General features: G+C 42.9%; 1 protein-coding gene across 1 annotated transcript in view; it reads left to right on the forward strand.

The window, feature by feature from the left end:
* Positions 1 to 17,259, forward strand: part of LOC148879849 (uncharacterized) — a 28,877-nt gene extending 11,618 nt beyond the window's left edge. The window contains exons 4-6 of the mRNA XM_088961556.1: positions 3,211 to 3,378; positions 3,809 to 4,050; positions 16,780 to 17,259. Coding sequence (XP_088817682.1) covers positions 3,211 to 3,378; positions 3,809 to 4,050; positions 16,780 to 17,103 — 734 coding nt within the window. The 3' untranslated portion in view covers positions 17,104 to 17,259. The remainder of the gene's footprint in view (positions 1 to 3,210; positions 3,379 to 3,808; positions 4,051 to 16,779) is intronic.
* The last annotated feature ends 121 nt before the right edge of the window (positions 17,260 to 17,380 follow it).

Here is a 17,380-nt window from a genome sequence, read left to right on the forward strand (position 1 = left end):
GCAGACCCAGAAAAGGTAGATGCCATCCAGAAGTGGCCCAAGCCCACTACTGTAAAGGCTCTGTGGGGTTTTCTTGGGCTTACCGAATATTATAGGCGCTTCATTAAGGGGTATGGGCTTATGGCTGCCCCTCTAACGGGTCTATTAAAGAAGGATTCCTTCAGTTGGACTGATAAAGCCCAATGGGCTTTTGAAGATTTGAAGACAGCAGTTTCTAGCCCTCCAGTCCTCATTCTTCCAGACTTCTCTTAGCCCTTTGAAATAGAATGTGATGCGTCGGGTGTAGGAGTAGGGGCCGTCTTGATGTAGAAGGGGCAGCCCATTGCTTATTTCAGCAAGGCTCTCTCAACAGCTCACCAAAATTAGTCCACTTATGTCAAAGAAATGATGGCTGTGGTAATGGTAGTGCAAAAGTGGCATGCATACCTATTGGGACGCCAATTTGTTATAAGGACAAACCAACGAAGTTTGAAGTACATAGCAGAGCAAAGGGTGCACACCTCGGAGCAGCAAAAATGGCTTAGTAAACTGATGGGCTTTGACTACCTCATAGAATATAAGTTGGTGCCTGCAAACAAAGTAGCTGATGCCTTGTCACGAGTAGAAGAGTTAGCCCATCTGACCTGCTCTCAGCCCAACATCCCTTTGTTTGAAGCTATACTGCAAGAAGCCAGGTCTAATCCGCAGTTGTAGGTCATTAGAGATAAGTGGAGGCGAGACCCTTCACAAGTTGCTGGTTACCAAGTTGTGGGGCCTGATCTTTTCTTTAGGGGTCGGTTTGTTGTTGCCCAGAATTCGGCCCACAAAGCTGAACTGCTAAGGTCGTTTAATGACTCCGCCTTCAGAGGGCACTCAAGGGTGCTACGGACCCTAAAGAGGCTCAACAGTCACTATCATTGGGTAGGAATGCATAAGGATGTATTGCACTATGTATTCGAATGCCAAACCTTCCAACAACAGAAATACTCGTCACAGTCTCCTGCTAGCCTTCTACAACCCCTTAAGATTCCAGATCAAGTGTGGGAAGACATTTCCATGGACTTCATCTTGGGTCTTCCTCGTTCTGCAGGAAAGGAGGTTATCATGGTAGTGGTTGACTGTCTCACCAAGTACAACCATTTCTCTGCATTACCTCACCCTTACATTGTAGTAATGGTGGCTGACATCTTCATCAGGGACGTCGCCAAGCTGCATGGAACCCCAAGATCCATTGTCTCAGATCGGGACCCTACTTTCCTGAGTTCTTTCTAGAAGGAATATTTTCGGTTGCAAGGAACCCAACTGCACCTCTCCACGAGTTATCACCCGCAGACTGATGGGCAGACTGAAGTTCTTAATCGTTGCTTGGAAGCCTACCTTAGATGTTTCATAGGGGAAAAGCCTCGACAGTGGGCTCACTGGCTTCCATGGGCAGAGTACTGGTACAATTTGACTTATCAGTCGGCTGCTGGAATGACACCCTTCAAAGCTCTATATGGCAGAGAACCTCCTCCTATATTACCTTATAAATATGGGTCATCCAAGGTGGCAGAAGTAGAGACCCGTCTGCTTGTTAGAGACGAGATTCTTAGATTGCTTAAGTCCAACTTGACAAAAGCCCAACAGCGAATGAAGGCCCGCTATGACACTCACCACCGCCCATTAGAATTTCAGGTGGGTGACTTCGTTTACCTTAAGCTCCAACCTTACTGCCAGATCTCGGTAGTAAGATGGGCTTGGCACAAACTAGTACCCAGGTATTATGGGCCTTATAAGGTTCTGGAGAGAGTGGGCCTTGATGCTTATCGGTTGGACCTCCCTGCAACCTCAAAGCTTCATCCAGTGTTTCACATCTTACTTCTTAAGAAGGCGGTGGGAAATCATATACCTGTCTCACCCAACTTGCCCCAATTCATTGAAGAAGGGGACATTGACACGGAGCCTATCAGAATTGTGGATTTCCGTTGGGTTCGTCGAGGTGGTCAGGTTGTGCCAGAAGCCAAGGTAGAATGGGCTGGGCTTCCTCCAGATGATGCCATTTGGGAACCTTATCTGAGGCTGAACGAGAGGTTTCTAAACCTAGACCTTGAGGGCAAGGTCAATGCTAAGGGGGGAGGAATTGTTGGGACCCAAACACTCCCTTCGAACCCAACTGTAGGAGTGGAGCAGGCCACCACCAAACAGCATTTCACTAGAAGACAGAGAGGCTAGCGTGACACACAGCAGAGCCTCCTAGAGTTAGTTACACTCAGAGCCTCCCAGAGTTAGTTACACTACCACCTGAAGATATTCTCTCCATGATTGCATACATGTAGGCCAGCTATATAAGGCCCTGATCATGGAATAAGTGGCGTGAATGAATATCCCTTTCATCTCTCTCTGAGTCATTTTCTTCCTACCTTTCCCCTCTCCCCCCCCCCCCCCACACACACACACACATTTTCTGTTTCAGGAGGTTAAGCCACCCTCGAAGGGGCTTCCAAGGTGAGTGGTAACTCATCATATAGGATCTGTTCCACATGTACCACATCGCCCATGTAACCTACATGATAACCATAGTAGGTTGAGCAGGCCATGAAAAAGCTCTGGAATCAAGTTATGGACCAAAAAGAAAAAGCAGCACTATGATTGCACATGCACATCTTCAAGGAACTTGATTCCCATATTTTGCAAGGCTACTTTGGGTCCTGTGTTATTTGCTTCTATATTTTCTGGGTTTCGGTTCCTAGACTCTGCTACCTGAGCCATGCCTGTTTAATAGGTCAGTATGGCATCATCTGTATTACCTTCCAGAAATCTCAACCATCAACCCTCATTAGATACAAAGTGATTTCATTATATCTAAGTTGTATTTCTCTTTCCAGTTTGACATGGGAAATATGGTTTTGTCATGTTAAAGAACTATATTGACTAAATTCTAAGAGCATTTTGATAATTTATTTTTCTGTCTTTCTCTGAGTAAATAGGTTCAGTTTGTTCTTTTTAGCTATCTTGTAAATTAAAGTGTTTGGTGGTGGGTGGGCTAAATCTGAGGTCCTGAATATTCTATTAGATAAATTTGAGCCGTATTTTTGTATTCTTTGGATTCTTCCTGGATTTTAATGATTTTTGGTGGTTCACTTTTAATGTTTTTGCTTACATGTCTTGGTTTCTTGGATGGTTTGATTGAATAGTTATTTTTCGTATGTTCTTTGTGACTAACAATGGAGTTTTGTCCTTGATTTTCTGTAGCTGTTAACTATGTTGCTATTTCGGAGGCTCTTGGCATTACTCCCTCAGTTTTGGCTGCTGGACTAGCTGTGGACAATGTTGTCTGTGCTGTATATTTTACATTACTCTTTGCGCTATCATCTAAAATACCTCCTGAAAGTCTGAGATCAACTAAGGTGCATCATGAATGTTGGTCTCTCTCTCTCTCTCTCTCTATGTGTGTGTGTGTGTGCACATTTAACTGTTCTTTGGTCATATTTCCACCAATGTCTCCATCTATGATGTACTTCAAATTCTTAGTGATTAGATATGTTTATAGGTTGCTGAAAGTATTATCCCTTTACATTTTTCAATGCATTAAACTTCTTCCTGTTTTGGTTGTTAGCTGCTTGATATTTTTTGGTGCAATGATATACCTGTTTTGGGTATTAAACCTATTTAGGCATAAGGCTGTTGCTCGTGTTACTATAAAATGATCTGATTATGTTATTTGAAAATCTTGATAACCAGATACCTTTTTCAAAAGTTAATAGTGTGATCTGTAATTTCTGATTAAAAATTATGATAAAAGAGGACATTTTTAATGATATTTTCTGATAAAACTTCTTAATGTTGGTAGCTGGTCTGATGGATACGAAGTCTGAGGCCAGAAACAAGCTCCCTGTACTACAAACTGTTACTGCTCTTGCCATGGCGTTCTTCATCTGCAAAACTGGCACTTATCTGACAAAATTATTTGCAATTCAAGGAGGTAGCCTTCCATGTATAACAACAACTGTGGTAATTTTGGCAACTTTATTTCCCGCACAATTTGGCTACCTTGCTCCTGCTGGTGAGGCTGTTGCTTTGATCCTGATGCAGGTAAATTAACTTTTTATCAAAGTATCTGAGATGAAGTCAATGGGGCCATATGATCATCCTGTTTTAAGCAGGACAGCACAACTATTCTTGCTATGAAAATGTGTTCTTTTTACATGCTAAATTTCTTTATTAACCTCATATGTTTTTTACTTTACTGAGATTTTTTCTCCTCTTAAACTTTTAAAAGACAAGGTCCAAGTATTAGTAATATCCTTACAAAGACAATGGCGATATACCAACAAAAAATCTACAACAAATTAGTGCAATCAGGTTTCTCATCACCAAATGAATTATTATGAATATAGATTTGTACTTTTGAGGAGCTTTATTTTTTAAAATTTCAAAATTTAGATGAAGCTAACCAAAATATTCTAGCAAGAAATTTGGTAAAACTGCATTATCATCAGTTGCTAAATGGAGAACAACAAATATTTTGAGATGTTAATTGAAGGTCAAACTACGAGGATTAGTAGCTTGCAGTTTGCTTGCCTAGTTTTAATCATCCAAAATTATGAAAGAACAAAAACAACAAATAAAAAAATCATTACAAAATAAGGAAGCGCTACTTATCTGAAAAAACATGTTTGAAGTGAGAAAAAAACAAAAAAAGTAAATTGTTGTTGTTGCTTTTGTAGAGAAAGTGAGAAGATCTAGCCTCAGGGCTATTTCTGTGCTTTTACTTCTTTTGTTGTACATCCATTTTCTGTACTCTTTCTTTTGTACACTAAGGGCAGATTTGTCCTTTTTCTTTCTTTAATATAAAGATCTTTTTTAGGGTGTCGACAGTCACAAGGTGACACACCCACCAAACTGTTTGTTCTTTTCTCTCTTCTATTTCTGCCATTTTGACTTGACTCTGACATGGTATCACAGCAGGTCATGATCTGATCTGCATATAGTATCTTTTCAATCATCTCTGTTTCTGTTGTCTCAAGAACTCTCTGAGTGTCTTTGAATCTTCTTCCTAGAGAAGCTTCAGATCTGAACTTTATAGATCATTTCTCTGGACTGTTGCGTCATCAGATTTCTCCTTCTTCTTGGATCTCCTTGTAGAGACATCAGATCAGCCTGAAATCTTAGATCTAGTTTCGTCCAGAGCAGATCTACTGAATCCTTTTGGTTTGGTTTGCATCAATTTTGATTTTGAAGGGTTTTGATCCACTTTTCAGTTTGGCAGAATACTACAGTTACCTTTTTTGGACCTTGGCTGAATTCTATCCTCTGGTTCGAATTTTATTGATTTCTTGGAAGTGTGCATTGCTGTCTTTTGTCCTTCAATGGCATCAGAAATGATGGAGGTTCTTCCTATTAAATTCAATGTCACAAACTATGCTTTATGGAAGTTTAACTTTCAATTCCATGTCAAAGTCAAGGGTCTTTGAGGATATCTGGATGGTTCTGTAGCTAAACCTGATGATTCAGATATTAAGGATCTTAATCAGTGGAAGATTGACAATGCAAAAATTGCATCATGGATCCAAGGATCAGTCAAAACTGACATGGCAATCCCTATGAGAGGGTACAAGACTGCCCATGAGATGTACGAGTACCTTGAGAAAGTTTATCAGCAATCGAACACCTCTAGACAGTACCAGATAGAGGTTGACATCTTCTCATTATCAGAGAGAAAGGAAAGTCCAGGAATACTATGCAGGGTTTATTAACCTCTGGATAGAGTATGAGTTAGTATACATGGGAAAGGATCCGTTGGACTGTTGGATGAAGTATATGAAGAAACACTTTGATAGAAGATTATGCATTTTCTAATGCATCTCAGGCCTGAGTTTGAAGTTGACAGATCTAATGTCCTGAGCAAAGGAATACTTTCTGACTTAGGGCCTGTTTGTTTCCTCTTAACTCTTATCTCTTAAGAGGAATCTTTTAACTGTAAGAGAAAAATGGTTGTTCGTTTCCTCTTATCTCTTAAAGTGCAATCAGACAACTTTTTGTTTTCTAATGATACCCCCAAAAAAGACAAACAAAACTTCTCATATATGAGGTCAAAATGGATATTTGATAATTTTCATAATTTAGAATTCAAAACAACATTCTCTGCATTCAGAGTTTAGAGGAAAGAAAAGTTCACCAATACCAATATACCTTTTAATGTAATTATTGTACTTTCAGATTTAGACCCTTAGATACTATTCTTCTGAGAGCTAAAACTAGATTTGCTACATAGACCACTCTTGATGGGAGTAAAGATTCCAACATTGATACTGTCTTCCTGGCAACAAAACCGAAAGGGAAGGACTTCTCTAAAGTACAGTGCTATGAATGTAAGGAGTTTGGGCATGTTGTCTCCCATTGCAAGAAAAAGAATACATGCACTTATTGCAACCAGTCAGAAGAAAGGAAGCTACACGGCCTATCAGACTACTGTAGATGGATCAGATACCTTCTCCTACATTACTTCTGTGGCTGTCCAAAATGACACCTCTGGTGGCATGTCTGAAGAACGGATTCAACAGCTCATGTCCTCAGCCTTCTCTGCTATTGGCTTGTCTGGTAAGTCACCAACCTATTGTCCTTCACCAAATCACCTTTGGTATATTGACTCAGGAGCCTCTAACCATATGACAAGGGTCACACTCGGTCAGTATCCCAAACCCCTTCTTCCTAATAAACACATTATCACCTGCAAATGGTGAAAAATTAGATATACTTGGCTGTGATGATTTGTCTTTATCTACCTCTAAGTCATCTTCATTTCATTTATCTAAAACTTTATTTGTACCTAAGCTCACCACCAATTTAATTTCTGTTGGCCAACTTGTAGAGGAAGGTAACACTATCTCATTCACTTCTGATGCAAGGTTCAAAGTATCAACACAGGGCGTATCGGCCTGTATCGGTACATTTTTTTTAAGTTTTATTTATTTATTTTTAAATTGATTTAGAGGGGTCAGTTTAAGGCCCGACTACCCTTTGAATCGTGTCTGACCCGATACAACCCCTAGAGGGGCGTATCAGTAAGCCATCGACACAATACGTATCGATACTTTGAACCTTGTTCTGATGTTTGCTTTCTACTACTTTGTGGGCATAGACTAGGACGACTATTTGCTTTGGAGTTTGAGAAGAATAAGGTTGCACCCGTTTCTACTTCTTGTTTGCTTTCTACTACTTCTGGTTTTGAGTCATTTAATTGTAATAATGATTGGCATGTGTAGCATAAACACCTTGGCCATCCGTTTTCTAAGAAACTTGATCAGTTATTTGCTTTTGGTAGTTTACTTGTTTCTGCTATTTCCTTTAAGAATGTTAATAAAGATTGCATTACTTGTGGTTTATGTAAGATTTATATTTTATCTTTTCTTTCTCACTCTAAGCATGCTACAATTCCTTTTCATTTAATACATAGTGATGTTTGGTCGTTTCCTATTGTCTCATGGTTAGGTTATAAGTACTTTGTAAACTTTATCGATGACTGCACCCGTTTCACTTGGGTTTATTTTCTTTGAAAGAAACCTGAAGTTTATTATGTATTTAAGCACTTTCATGCTTATGTTACTACCCAATTTGATGCTCGAATATGTGTGCGTTCACCTTCCATCTCATTAACGCACAAAGGTAACTACACAAGCGGTTTTGTGTGCCTTTATGGGGTACAATTCTGAACATAAATGATTCCTTTTCTATGATCCTTCGGTCTGTCGTATTCGAATATCTCGTAATGTAGTTTTCTTTGAGAGTGTTTTTTTTTTAACACATTGTAAAATTTAGCTCCTTCCACTCCCTTGTTGCATAGTTTTGACTCTACAAATACCTCAAGCATACCAATATCACCTCTATAACAACTCTAGACCTACTTTAGGAAGCAACAGTCTTCTTCAGTCTTAATGCCCCCCTCCGCTCCACCACCAGTTGTTGATCTAGTCACTCCAATTGCCCCAGTAAGTGCATTTGATCCTCTACTTGAACCCACTGTACCCACTTTACGTCATTCTTCTAGAATTTCTCGCCTACATGACCGCTATGGTTTTTCACCTGACCATCTTCTCTGCCGTTTTATCTACCACAGACATTCCCAGATCTTACCAGCAGGTTGTAGTAGAACTATACTGGAAATATGCCATGAAATCTAAGACCCAAGCCCTTCTTGAGAATGACACTTGGGACTTGGTCAAAGCTCCACATGAGACATCTCTCATAGGGAGTCGATGGGTCTACTCCGTGAAACTGGAACCTGATGGGAGCCTAGATAGATACAAGGCTAGGTTGGTTGCACAAGGCTATAAACAAGAATATGGGATAGACTATGAGGAGACGTTTGCTCCTATAGCAAAAATGACCACTATATGACTTCTGATGGCTATATCTACAGCCAAACAATGGACAATCCATCAGATGGACGTAAAGAATGCTTTCCTCCATGGGGAGTTGAAGGAGATAGTCTATATGAAGCCCTTTCCTAGATATTGTACAGACCCACAACTTATTTGTCATTTGAAGAAGCCACTCTATGGCTTGAAGCAAGCTCCTAGAGCATGGTTTGAGAAGTTCAGATCTGTTATCACTGATACAGCCTTTATCCAGAGTTCTTCAGATGATTCTTTATTCATTTTAAGGTGGAAGCAGGGAGTGGCGATCTTACTTCTTTATGTCGATGATAAACTCATTATAGGGGATGGTGTAGAAGGAATTGCTAGGATGCAACAGCTACTCAGTAAATCCTTTAAGATGAAGGACTTGGGGCGTTTTGACATAGTTCTTAGGGCTTGAAGTGAGCCAAAACTCTCGGGGCTATTTTGTTAACCAACAAAAGTATGTGGCTGATCTAGTTAAATTGGTCAATCTCAGTGACTCCAAGATTGTGGATACGCCACTAGAACTGAATTTGAAACTCAGCAAAGATGATGGTTTTTTTTTCTAGAAGATCCTGTTCTTTATCGTCAACTAGTGGGGAGTTTAATCTATCTCACCATGACTCAGTCAGATATATCATATCTAGTTCAACTGGTGAGCCAGTTTGTGTCTTCTCTAAGACAATCTCATTTATGTATAGTTCATCGGATTATTAGATATGTACGAGGCACCTTATCACATGGGATATTTTTCTCCTCTTCATCCCCCATTAACCTTACGGCTTATACGGATGCTGATTGGGCTGGATACCCTAACACCCGACGGTCCACTACCGGTTGGTGTGTATTCTTAGGCAACTCCCTTATCTCGTGGAAGTACAAGAAACAACCGACTGCATCAAAATCTTCCACTGAAGTTGAGTATAGAGTTATGTCTTTCGTGTGTAGTGAAATCATATGGCTTCGGGCTCTTCTACTTGAAATACTTAATGAACCATCACCGTCTGTTCCTCTCTGTGCAGACAATGTCAGTGCAATCAAAATTGCCTCCAACCCTGTCTTCCATGAGCACACGAAACACATAGAAGTTGATTGCCACTTCATCTGTGATCTCCTTCTTGAGGGTGTTATATCTCTTCCTCATGTCTCTTCTGTGCTCCAACTGTCTGACCTATTGACAAAAGCAATGACTCGGGCTTGGCATCTATTTCTCATAGACAAACTGATGCTTATTCCTAGGCATCAGTTTAAGGGGGAGTGTAGAGACAGTAAGAAGATCTAGCCGCAAGGCTATTCTTGTACTTTTACTTCTTTTGTTGTACATCTATTTTTTGTACTCTTTCTTTTGTACCCTAAGGGAAGATTTGTCCTTTTACTTTCTTTAATATAAATATCTCTTTTAGGGTCTCGATAGTCACAAGGTGACACACCCACCAAACTGTTTGTTCTTTTCTCTCTTCTATTTCTGCCTTTTCAACTTGACTCTGACTTATCATTATCATCTAAAACTTGTTAAAACTGTTATTGTTTTGCACTTTTGTCAGGCAAGTCCTGTTTTGCCACTCTACTTGATCACACCAACCCTTGCTGATATACATTATAAACTTTTGAGAAGATTCCAGCTAGCTAAGGTAGTAAAGTCTAGGAGGCAGGAGTATGTATAATAGATGTGGATTCAAAACCCCCGAATGCAAACAAAACTCCTGACCTGCTTTGTTCACCAAAAAGAGAATGAAAAAAAGAAGGTATTATAAGAAACGCCATCTCAACAATTCACCTGCTATAAGCATGGTGCTTTTCCCTGGTGCTGTGAATGAATTTAGTTTCAGATCAGGTTAGCCCAAGGTAAGACTTTTGGAGAAGGGGCAGTAGTCTTACAAAGAGGACAATCGATGATGCTGCTGCCTGCTGGTAAAGATTTCCGGGTTGTTTCTAACCTGGAGAAGCAACTGGGGACTCGACAGAGGGGGGAAGCAATAGAGAACTAGTCTGATTCCACTGTATTGCGATAAAAACATTGAGAGGAAGGTAATAAAATCAGGAAGTATCTCCTTTGAGGAAGCAGTTAAAAAAGATGTAGAGATAGACAAAAGCCTGGGTCTGTTTTTCTGGGGTGGTGAGGAATTTTCTAGGAAAGCCTTCGAAGAGTTTGAGAGGAAGAATATAGAAGAAACTCTGAAGAAAAAGGAAAACGGAGGTGGGAGGTGGAATGAAGATGTCGACGGTCAGGAGGAGGTGTTTGAAAGGGAAGATTAGGGCCCCCCTTCCTTAAGGTTTTCTAAAGCTGAATATTGATGGGAGTAGCCAGGGAAACCTAGGGCCCTCTGGGATGGGAGGTGTCTTGAGAAATGAGGCTGGAGAGGTTATCCTTCTCTACTCTGGCCCATTGAGTGCTGGGAATTCTGTTAGGGCAGAATTTCTAGCTGCTATGCAAGGGGTCCTCCTTGCAAAAGAATTGGGTGTGGGACAGTTGCTGATTGAAAGGGACTCTAAGGTAGTGGTGGTGTTATGGACGCATTCCTTGGAAAACGTATCATCGCTGCCGGCAGCAACAGGAACCTGACTCACCGCCAGCAGCAGCAGTGATTCAATGATCCTCGTCCTACCCAGTTCGGCAACAGCAGATTAGATTAGATCATCTTGCTTGTTCTTATCTTATTCTATTGTTCTTATCTTATCATATTAGTGGATTATCAGATTAGGATTAACTTATCTTATCCTTAGCAAGATAAAACTGGAAGTCTCCCTATTCAGCAAGGAGACTCCCTAAGATTAGGACCCTTGTAATCTCCTATTTAAGGAGACACCATTATGGAATGAGATATCGAATGTTCAATTAAAGAAGTGAGTTAGGAGAGTTGGTGATCTCTTGAACAAATCACCAAGGTGCCAAGATAGGTTCATCAAGAGCAGGAAGGAACAAGGGAAAACAGGAGGTTTTCCCTGTGGACCTACCCGTGACGAGATCCTATTCTCGGGCCCTCAACAACTTGGTATCAGAGCAAGGCGTCATGGGAAATCTGGAGCAGCTGTCATCTAGGGTCCACGACCTCGAGCACCAACTCGAGGAGACCAGTTCAGAAGTACGTGAGATCAAAAACGAGGTAAGGGAGCTACGACGTCTAATGGAGTTGTTCCTTTCTAACAAGGAAAGGAACACTGAAGGAGGGACAACCACTAGCGGCCGCCGACCAGTTCTGCTAGAGTCTTCCGGCGAACCGCAGTTCGTTAGTCAAGGAGCCGCAATCATCCCCAAGTACCACAGGTTGGAATTTCTGTCGTATAACGGCAACGGAGACCCCTTGGGATGGCTATATCTGCGAGCAGTTTTTTCGGAATCAAAAGACAAATGACCGGGATAAGGTAAGTCTCGCCGCCTTTCACTTAACAGAGGAAGCACAACTTTGGTTCTATCGGTTAGAGCAAGAAGAACCCGGGCTCGGTTGGCCCCGGTTTAAGTCATATTGCCTCCTTCGGTTGGGACCCCCACTGACCACCAACCCCCTAGGTGAGCTGATTAAACTTAAATAGACCGGAATGGTGGCAAAATACCAGCACTAGTTCTAAACCCTCCTTGCGAGGGCATCCTCAGTGCGACCGGACCAGCAGGTGGACATGTTCACAGTAGTGTTAGCAGAACCTCTGCGGGTGGATGTCGAAATGCAGAATCCCCCAAATTTGGTTACAACCATGAACTTAGCCCGCACGTTCGAGAGTAAGCTGCAACTCAGCCACAGGACCTACAATGTGGGTCGTCCACCGAACTCATGGGCACCTCCAAAATTAGCGACAACAACCCCCTCTTTGGCAGCCAGTCGGGAACTGAGATCTCACACAACCGCCACCTCTAGATTGGTGACAAGTGCAGGTAGCAACATGGCCGCTTCACCCATTAAGCGGTTGACCAGGGCAGAAATGGCAGAACGCCGAGCGAGAGGCCAATGTTTCAACTGCGATGACCTCTACTCAACAGGACATAGGTGCAAGAGGCTTTTTTGCCTCCTAGTTGATGAACAAGAGGAGGAAGAAGAACCCGTTGTATTCGAGCTGGAGATCTCCCTCCATGCGATCACCGGTATTAAAACCTCTCAAACCATGCAGTTACAGGCATAGATAGCAGGTCAACCGGTGCGCATTCTTGTCGATTTAGGGAGCACACACAACTTCATAAGTGAATCTGTAAGAGCACACACCTCTAAAACTACCAATGGAACTCCGGCCACAACTACAAGTAGCCATCGCGAATGGTGAATGAGTTCACAGTCCGGGAGTCTGTAAGAGCATCCCGATACAGGTCAATTCTGAACTATTTCTTGCTGATTTATTTGTACTCTCCTTGGATGGGTTCGATGTTGTTCTTGGGGTCAAATGGTTAATTACCCTAGGCCCGATTTTATGGGACTTTAGTGCACTCACAATGACATTCCACCTAAATGGGAAGCAAGTTTCATGGCACGGTTGCATGGTTAAAGAGAGGACACCACAGGTCCATGCACTTCAGACAGAACCGACGGCCATGGAAAGACTCCTCGCCGAGTTTTCAGATATATTCTAGGAACCCAAGGGACTCCCTCCTCCCCGAGCATGCGACCATCGGATTCCTTTGGTGGCGGGTTCAGAACCAGTCGTTGTCCGGCCTTATCGCTACCCTCACCTACAGAAGGACGAGATAGAAAAGCAGTGTACAGAGATGCTGAAACAAGGGGTCATACGCAAGAGTCACTCTCCTTTCTCTTCGCCGGTTCTGTTGGTGGCGAAGCAAGATGGAACTTGTAGGTTCTGTGTTGACTACAAAGAACTCAACGGCCGGATGATCAAGGATAAGTTCCCTGTTCCCGTTGTGGATGAACTGCTAGACGAGCTGCATGGTGCTCAGTACGTCTCTAAGTTAGACCTCAGGTCCGGGTACTTCCAGGTTCGCATGGCTCCCGGTGACGTGAAAAAGACTGCCTTTTGAACCCACCATGGCCACTTCGAATTTTTAGTCATGCCATTCGGTCTCTCCAATGCCCCATCCACATTCCAATCATTGATGAATGAAGTATTTCAGCCCCATCTGTGCAAATTTGTTTTAGTATTCTTTGATGACATCCTCGTTTATAGCAAATCATGGGTAGAGCATGTGCACCATCTGCGGACCGTTTTTGAGCTCCTGCACCAACACAAACTCTTCCTCAAACGGTCCAAGTGCTCCTTCGGGGAGAGATAGGTTCTTTATCTCGGCCACGTCATCCACGGGTAGGGTGTGACGGTTGATAGTTCCAAAATTCAGGCTATCAAGGAATGGCCCAAGCCTCAATCAGCCAAGGCTTTATGCGGGTTCCTCGGATTAATGGGTTACTACCGCAAATTTCTACAAAATTATGGACTGTTGGCGGCTCCGTTAACCAACTTGTTAAAGAAAAGTTCCTTCCGGTGGGACGACGCAGCCGGTGCAACTTTTCTGACACTGAGAAATGCCCTATCTTCCACCCTGGTCCTACAATTACCAAATTTCGCTCTCGAATTTACAGTCGAGTGCGATGCCTCTGGAATGGGTATCAGGGCTGTGTTACAGCAGCAAGGGCACCCGATTGCCTTCTTCATCCGCAGACTGGCCGATCGGCACCCGAAACTTCCGGCCTATGAGCGCGAACTAATCGGCCTAGCCCGAGCCGTCTAGCACTGGAGGTCGTATTTGTGGGGGCGGTCGTTCGTCGTCAAAACTGATCATTACAACCTCAAATACCTATTGGAGCAATGTCTCACCACTTCCCCTCAGTAGCATTGGGTTAGCAAACTGCTCGGGTTCGATTTCCGGGTGGAATACTAGGCGGGATCCTCAAATCGCGCAGCTGATGCCTTGTCTAGGCGAGATGAAGACGCGATGGCTCTGTGTGCAATTTCCCAACCCCAGATCTCCCTGTTAGACGACATTAAGAAGGCAATGCCACAGTCTCCGGAATGGTCATTCCTGGTCCAGAAGATCCAGTCCGGCGCTGCCAACTCCAATTGGTCGCTTCACGACGGGTTGGTACTATATAAAGGCCGGGTACATTTTCCGCCTGACTCCCCGTTGATTTCCACCATCATCACCGGCGTCCATAACTCCACCCATGAAGGCGTTCAGAAGACGCTACACCGTGTCTGGGCTGATTTCCATTGGCGGGGTATGAAGACTTCTATTCGGGATTTTGTCCAGAATGTTCCGCGTGTCAACAGCATAAATGGGAAAACCTACACCCGGCAGGCCTCCTTCAGCCCCTTTCGATCCCAACACAGATCTGGGCCGACATTTCCATGGACTTCATTGAGGGACTACCCAAGGTAGGTGGCAAATCGGTCCTCTTCGTGGTAGTAGATCGCTTCTCTAAGTATGCCCACTTCATCCCTCTATCACATCCGTACAGTGCCACTTCAGTTGCCCTCGCCTTCTTTACACATGTTTTCCGCTTACATGGGTTACCAGAATCCATCATCAGCGATAGGGATCCGGTTTTCACTAGTGCCTTTTGGAAGGAGTTATTCAGACTGCACGACACCACCCTGGCCTTCTCCTCAGCTTATCATCCATAGACCGACTGTCAGACGGAGGTGGTCAACCGCACAATCGAGATGTATCTCCATTGCTTCGTAGGGGATCAACCACGACGGTGGGTGGATTGGCTTCCTTGGGCCGAGTACTGTTACAACACGGCCTACCATTCTTCCCTCGACGTGACTCCCTTTTGCGTCGTTTATGGCCGGGACTCTCCTCACTTGTTGTCCTATGAGCCCGGTTCTACTCGTTTGGAAGAAATTGATCACTCCTTACAAGAATGCGATGCCCTCCTAGCCGACGTCCACCTTTGCTTACAGCAGGCCTAGCTTCGCATGAAGCTCAATTATGACAAGCACCACCGAGAACTGTCGTTCGAACCAGGACAATTTGTTTGGTTAAAACTCCAGCCCTACCGGCAATGCTCCTTGCGCCACAGGGCTGCCCCGAAACTGGCCCCTAAGTTCTATGGGCCCTTCAAGGTTCTACGACGGATTGGTAGTGTGGCCTACCAGCTGGAATTACTAGAGAACAGCCGGATTCATGATGTTTTCCACATCTCCTTGCTGAAACCATTTATGGGTGATCCTTCGGACCAAGTCCCCTCCCTGCCACCCTTGAAAGATGGCAAACTTGTTCCCCAACCTAAGGCTCTCACCCGCTCTCATTTCAATTGAGGAAATCTTGAAGTCTTGGTGGAATGGGGTAGCTTACCATCGGCCGAAGCCACCTGGATTCCATTGGCAGAGTTCCAAGCCACATATCCAGAGTTCGAGCTTGAGGACAAGCTCTTAGTCTAGGAGGGGAGTAATGTTATGGACACATTCCTCGGGAAAAAGTATCATTGCTGCCGGAAGCAACAGGAACCTGACCCACCGCCAGCAGCAGCAGTGATTCAATGATCCTCGTCCTACCCAGTTCGGCAACAGCAGATTAGATTAGATCATCTTGCTTGTTCTTATCTTATTGTTCTTATCTTATTCTATTGCTCTTATCTTATCTTATTAGTGGATTATCAGATTATGATTAACTTATCTTATCCTTAGCAAGATAGAACTGAAAGTCTCCCTATTCAGCAAGGAGACTCCCTAAGATTAGGACTCTTGTAATCTCCTATTTAAGGAGACACCATTATGGAATGAGATATCGAATATTCAGTTAAAGAAGTGAGTTAGGAGAGTTGGTGATCTCTTGAACAAATCACCAAGGTGCCAAGATAGGTTCATCAAGAGCAAGAAGGAACAAGGGAAAACAGGAGGTTTTCCCCGTGAACCGACCCATGACGAGATCCTATTCTCGGGCCCTCAACAGGTGGAGTGGTTAAATAATCCGGAGAACATCGTGTAGGGTATGGTTGACAAGGAATATAACTGTTACTGTATAGTGGGTGAGGAGATCAGCTAATGCCTTCACTGATAGCTTGGCAAAACAGGGCACAACTCGGGAAACACTATTTTGGGCTGATCTGTAATTGTGTTTTAGTACATGTACATTTTGCTTTAGATTGTGTCTTAAGATTTTATATGCTTCATGTTTGGAGAGGCGGCGTCTTGCGCCTTCCCAAGGGACTGATTATGTAATTTCTTTCTGATTTAATGGAAATATGATATTTTATCTATCAAAAAAAAGGGAAGATTAGGGCCCTGGTTTTCCGCTAGGTTTGCTGATACTCGTGTTGCGGTTGTATCAGTTGCAAAGCTGTCCGGTTTTTTGATCCTAGAGGTGTTATCATTCTTTTTTGTTTTTGAAGTCTTGTAGTTGGTGGAGGTTTGAAGTCAGTAGTCATGTTATCTCTTGGGTGATAGCTTATCACCTTCCTTATGTATTCTTCTTTTTATTTTAAACCTGGAATATGAAATGTTTCATGATAACCTGATACTTTGGATTTTGGAAATCTCACAACAGGTCTTCTTTGCTGTGGTGGGTGCAAATGGGAGTGTATGGGATGTTATCAATACTTCTCCCAGCATTTTATTGTTTGCTCTGGTCCAAGTATCCATCCATCTCATGGTGATCCTTGGACTTGGAAAGCTACTACGATTTGACCAGAAGCTGTTGCTGTTGGCATCAAATGCCAATATTGGAGGCCCTACAACAGCATGTGGGATGGCCACAGCAAAAGGATGGGACTCTCTGGTTGTTCCTGGGGTTCTTGCCGGAATATTTGGAATTGCTATTGCAACTTTTCTCGGTATTGGGTTTGGATTGGTGGTTCTTAAGAATATATAAACATCTCAAATGTTGCACAATTTTGATATTGAAAGTTCTTTTTTATTTAATTATTGATAAGAAAGGATTAGTGTTCAAGTAGATTGAAAACGTACGTTGTATGTGGATCCATCATTAACAAATGAAAGTACATGCAACACTCGTTGTTTCCAACAATTAACCTTTCATTGGATTTGTGTGCATGTATTCTTTTTCAATTAAAAATTAAACGGCTGCGTCTCTGAGCAGTACAAGTTCTTTTCCTTTCTCCTTGTTAACATTGAACAGTTACTCTAGT

Source organism: Nelumbo lutea, chromosome 1 (genome assembly GCF_056320005.1).
Source record: "Nelumbo lutea isolate HS-2025 chromosome 1, American lotus-T2T, whole genome shotgun sequence".
Classification (NCBI taxonomy): Eukaryota; Viridiplantae; Streptophyta; class Magnoliopsida; order Proteales; family Nelumbonaceae; genus Nelumbo; species Nelumbo lutea.